This window comes from Solanum stenotomum, chromosome 2 (assembly GCF_019186545.1).
Source record: "Solanum stenotomum isolate F172 chromosome 2, ASM1918654v1, whole genome shotgun sequence".
Taxonomy (NCBI): domain Eukaryota; kingdom Viridiplantae; phylum Streptophyta; class Magnoliopsida; order Solanales; family Solanaceae; genus Solanum; species Solanum stenotomum.
Window position 1 is genome coordinate 50459102 of NC_064283.1, and position 5241 is coordinate 50464342.

The 5241-nt window shown below is 38.0% G+C and overlaps 1 protein-coding gene across 1 annotated transcript; it reads right to left on the reverse strand.

Moving 5' to 3' along the window:
- Positions 1-1694: 1694 nt before the first annotated feature.
- Positions 1695-4697, reverse strand: LOC125856060 (uncharacterized). The gene is made up of 6 exons (XM_049535648.1): positions 4189-4697; positions 3905-4119; positions 3693-3814; positions 3391-3554; positions 3114-3345; positions 1695-1979 (listed from the first exon to the last, which is right to left on the reverse strand). The coding sequence occupies exons 1-6, from the start codon at positions 4695-4697 to the stop codon at positions 1695-1697; spliced, it is 1527 nt and encodes a 508-aa protein (XP_049391605.1).
- Between the last annotated feature and the right edge of the window lie 544 nt (positions 4698-5241).

Sequence of the window (5241 nt, forward strand, 5' to 3'; positions counted from 1 at the left end):
CATGTCAATAATACTGCACAGCCATGGCTAAGCACCATCCATGGATGCAATACGTGTGAGAGAGAGAGACTGAAGAGGGAAATTTGGGGAAAATCTCTTAACTGATTTTAATTGTGAGAAGAGTGTATAATTATACAGTGAAGGAACGGTAAATCTAACTAACAATTGAACTGACATATTAACAGAACACTAACAGTATACTAACTACCCTAACTAATTAATCTGACAAGACTAACTAACTAACTAACTAATTAGACTAGTACATAATTAGCTTAATCACAATAACCTCCCCCCCCTCAAGTTGGAGGTGTGGAGAACATTGATAACTTGATCAATGTTGTAGATTGTTTGATCCCAGACAAAGTCTTGGTCAGTATATCTCCAAGTTGATTATCAGAGTTTATGTGATGTAGGGAAATAAGTCCAGTTTGAAGCAGATTCCTTACAAAGTGGCAATCAAGTTCAATATGTTTGGTTCGTTCATGAAACACTGGATTTCGAGCAATATGAAAAGTTGATTGACTGTCACAAAATACCTTAATGGGTGTTGGCAGTGGCACTGTAAGTTCTGTCAATAATCTGCTAAGCCAAATCAACTTACCTGCAACTTTTCTTAGAGCCCTATACTCTGCCTCTACTGAATACAAAGATACAGTCTCTTGTTTCTTGGATTTCCAGCTCAGTGGACTATTGCCTAACAACACAATATAGCCACTCACTAACTTCCTGGAGTCAGGGCATGTAGCCCAGTCAGAGTCACAATAGGCCTTGATATTGTATGACTGGTCTTTGCACATAAAAATTCCTAGAGTGGGATCAACCTTGAGATACCTCAATAAATGGAATGTTGCCTGCAAGTGTGGCTCTCCAGGATCCTGCATAAATTGACTAAGGTGTTGTACACTGTATGATATGTCCATTCTAGTGTTAGTTAAGAAGTTCAACTTTCCAATAAGGTTTCTATAAAAACAAAGGTTCTGACAAAGGTGTTCCTTCCTTGGCATGGAGCTTTACTGCAGGGTCTAGAGGAGATGTGCAACTACTCATCCCTGCAACCTTGTAATTCTTCAGCATGTCTAGGAAAAATTTCCTTTGTGAGATGATAAGTCCATCATCTTTATAAAGCACTTCCATCCCAAGAAAATAGTGTAACTTTCCCAAGTCCTTAATCCTAAATTTATCATGGAGAAAGGTCTTGAGTTCTTCAATTTCAAAAACACTTGTGCCTATCAAAATCACATCATCTACATATACAACAACAAAAATGGTGGAGGTTGTAGACTTTTTGTGAAAGAATGAATAATCATTCAATGAGTGTAACCTTTTGAAGACAAAGCCTCAGCTAGTTTGACATACCACTGCATGTTGGCTTGTTTCAGGCCAAATAGGGACTTATTTAGTTTGCATACCATCCCTAACTTATGCACTACCAAGCCGGGTGGAACTTCGATATATACCTCCTCATGTAGATCCCTATGAAGGAATGCATTGTTTACATCAAGCTGAAAAATGTTCCAGCCCTTTTTAACAGCTATGGCTAATAGAGCCCTCATAGTTGTCATCTTTATTACTGGTGAGAAAGTTTATATATAATCAATCCTAGATTCTTGAGTGTAGCCTTTCACTACAAGTCTAGATTTGAATCTTTCAACAGTCCCATCTACCTTATGTTTCACTTTATAAACCCACCTGCATCATATGGCCTTCTTGCCACTAGGTAAATCAACTAGATCACAAGTATGATTTGCATGCAATGCCTCAAATTCATGTGTCATGGCTTGCTGCCAGGTAGGATTCATAGTTGCCTCCCCATGTAAGGAAAGTTCATCATCATTGCTGATGTTTCTCACAAGAGTTTGACTCTCATCTGCCAAGACCTCAGGTGGTATATGTTGATGTTTGGAAAATGTAGCATTGAGGGAGATGTTTGAATTTTCAAGTTGGTTAGGTGCATTAGCACTAGGTGCATTTGTCATATTCTTAGATAAGACATAATCTTGTAAGTATGTGGGCAGTTTATGTGATCTAGATGGTCTAGTGGGGGTTATAGGTTCAGTTATGTGGATAAGATTAGGAGGTTGAATGGTGGTAGGTAAATTGGTTGAATGGTTAGGTGAAGTGTGAAGTAGAGTGTTACCTGCATCAGCTATATTATTTTCAGTGTTGCATATTTTGTGTTCCAATTTCAATATGTACAGTGTCCATGAAGGGCACAGTACGTAAAACAGAAGGAAAAGAATACATCAGAAAGTGCAACAAAAGGAAAAATGGATTCCTTAAAAACTACATCCTTGGAGATATGTATTTTTCTTGTAGGCACAGTATGTAAAACAGAAGGAAAAGAAGATACATCAGAAAGTGCAGCAAAAGGGAAAATGGATTCCTTAAAAACTACATCCCTGGAGATATGTATTTTTCTTGTAGTCAGGCTTAGAACTTTGTATCCTTTTGATCCAAAAGGGTAACCTATGAAGATGTGAGGTGTTGTTCTAGGTTGAAATTTGTCCATGTGAGACTTTGGAAAGGTGGGATAACAAAGACAACCAAAGGTACTCATGTGGGAGTAAGTTGGTTTAGTTTTATACAACAATTCATATGGACATTTCCCCTTCATGTGTGAAGTAGGAAGTCTGTAAATAATATATGTGGCACAAAAAATGCATTCCCCCCAGTACTTTAGTGGTAATTTGGATTGGAAAAGAAGAGCCCTGGCAGTTTCTAGCAAGTATTTGTGTTTTCTTTGCACCACCCCATTTTGTTGTGGTGTGTAGGGACAAGTTCTTTCATGAATGATTCCCTTAGACTTAAGAAAAGTTGAAGTTTCTAAGTTTACAAATTCAAGTCCATTATCAATTCTTATAGTCTGGACAGAGACATTGAATTGGTTTTGCAATCATGGACATGAAGTTTTTGATGACTTCCAAAGTGTTACTTTTACATGTCAATAATTGAGTCCATGAACACCTACTATAGTTATCAACAAGGGTAATGAAATATCTATAGTTGTCATGTGTCATCATGTGGTAGGGACCCCAAAGATCTATATGCAACAATTGAAAAGGTTTGGTAGATGTGTTGGTTCTGTGTGGAAAGGGTAGTCTTTCTTGTCTTACCATTGTACAAATGGTACAAAGAAAAGGTTGCTTAGTGGAAAACTTCTCAGGTATGGATTTGATTTCCCTCATCTTCACAAAAGGTACATGTCCAAGCCTATTGTGCCACAATACATTTACATCATTGCAAGAATGAGTCATAAAAGAATCATAATTCTGAGATTTTTTATTGAATGAAGCACAATGTTGTACAAGAGATGCAGGAAAAGGAACAGCTTTAACAGATGGTGTACTGTTGTTACATGAGAAAATAGCAAAAGAAATAGACTTAACATACTAAGAAGTAGAAACCATTGGACTTGACATGTTTTTAGATGCAGAAGCAGTTGATGCAACACATTTAGCATCAGGATGATTAGGCTTCATCAAACACTTAGTTAAGAGAAAATAGAGTCCAGCTTTGGCTTCACTAATCACCAGAGGCCTCTTCAGTGAAGGGGCCTGTAAAATGCATGAGGATTAAGTGAAGTAAAAAATGCTCTCATGTATAGGCTCTGAAAGGCAATGAATGGAAACAAGATTATACTTAAAAGAGGGCACATACAACACTTCATGTAGAATAATATGTGATGCAAGTACTAAACTACCAGTTTGCACAACTTTTACTCTATAACCATTTGGTAAGGTAATCAATAAGGGGAAAGGAAGGTAGGTAATGTTTGTTAGCAGTGTTTTATCAGATGTCATATGGTTAGAGGCTCCTGAGTCCAGGATCCAATAATCTGACTTTTTATGAGGACACCTGCATGACAATTTGCCAAAATCAACTGAGGAAGAACAAGTTATCTTACCTGCAAAGTTCACACTGACATTGGGAAAGTCCATGGGATTGTCAGTATCTCCATGTTTCTGAACTTGGAGTTGTTGTAATAACTCCAGAAATTGGGCATATTGCTCCCTTGTTAGCTGAGGGTCTATGTCATTGTGAGTTCCCCTATGTTCCTCATCTTCTGGTGACATTGCATTTCCATGGACATCAAAAACAAGGCCTTCACCTTTATTAAACCTGAGATTCTGATTGCCATTTTTGTATCCATTCTGATTAGTGTTGTTTGAGTTATAAGCTTATGGGTACCCATGCAATTTGTAGCATTTGTCCTTGGTGTGTCCTGGTCTTTTGCAGTAATCACATATCATACAAGGCTTATTCCCAATGTAGGAACTGGGTTGGGAATAGTTGGTCCTGAATTTGCTATTTTCTGCTGAAGAGTAATTTGGCCTTGAAGATCTAGAAGTGCTTGCACCAGCTGAACTATTAAAGGCAACAGACTCCATGACCTTCTTCCCTGAACTACGTGCATTGAGAGATGCAGATTCCATAAACGACTGGCGGCTTGGCTTAATTTCTCTCTGTTTCTCATCATGTACTAGCAAAGAGAAGGTTTGTGCTAGGGAAGGCAATGGATTCATCATGAGAATGTTACCTCGAACCACAGTGTAGACTTCATTTAAGCCCATAAGGAACTGCATCAGTCTTCTATCCTGTTTGACCTTGAACATACTTTTCGTCGCTCCATAGATGCAATTGCAACTACATTGAGTCTTAACATGCAATGTACTCAATTCCTCCCATAGCCTCTTCATTCTAGTATAGTAAGTGGTGATATATAATGTACCTTATGATAACTCATTGATTTCTCATTGAACTTGATACAACTAAGCACCATTTGTTTGATCATATCGATCGTCCAATTCCTTCCATAATTCGAATGAGTTGGGGACATACTCCACACTGTTTGTGATTTCCCTAGCTAGAGAGTTGAGAATCCAGGAAGTAACCATATCATCACATCTCACCCATTGGCGAAAGAGTGGTATTCCTGGATCAGGCTGTTTGCAATCTCCATTGATAAAGCCCAACTTATTTTTCACTAACAAAACTCGAAGAACACCTCATTCCATGACCTATAACCGACTCCATCAAAGGGAACTTGTACCAGCGCAGCACCTGGATTATCTGAAGGATGCATGTACATAGGAGAGGTAATGTCGATACTACCAACACTGTTATTGTTTATAGAATTCTAAGTTGATTGAGATCTACTTTCAATCGTCATTACAACACAATTCAATAGAAATCAAAACACACAGTAAAATTCGAAGTCGATCTAAGACCCAACAACAAACC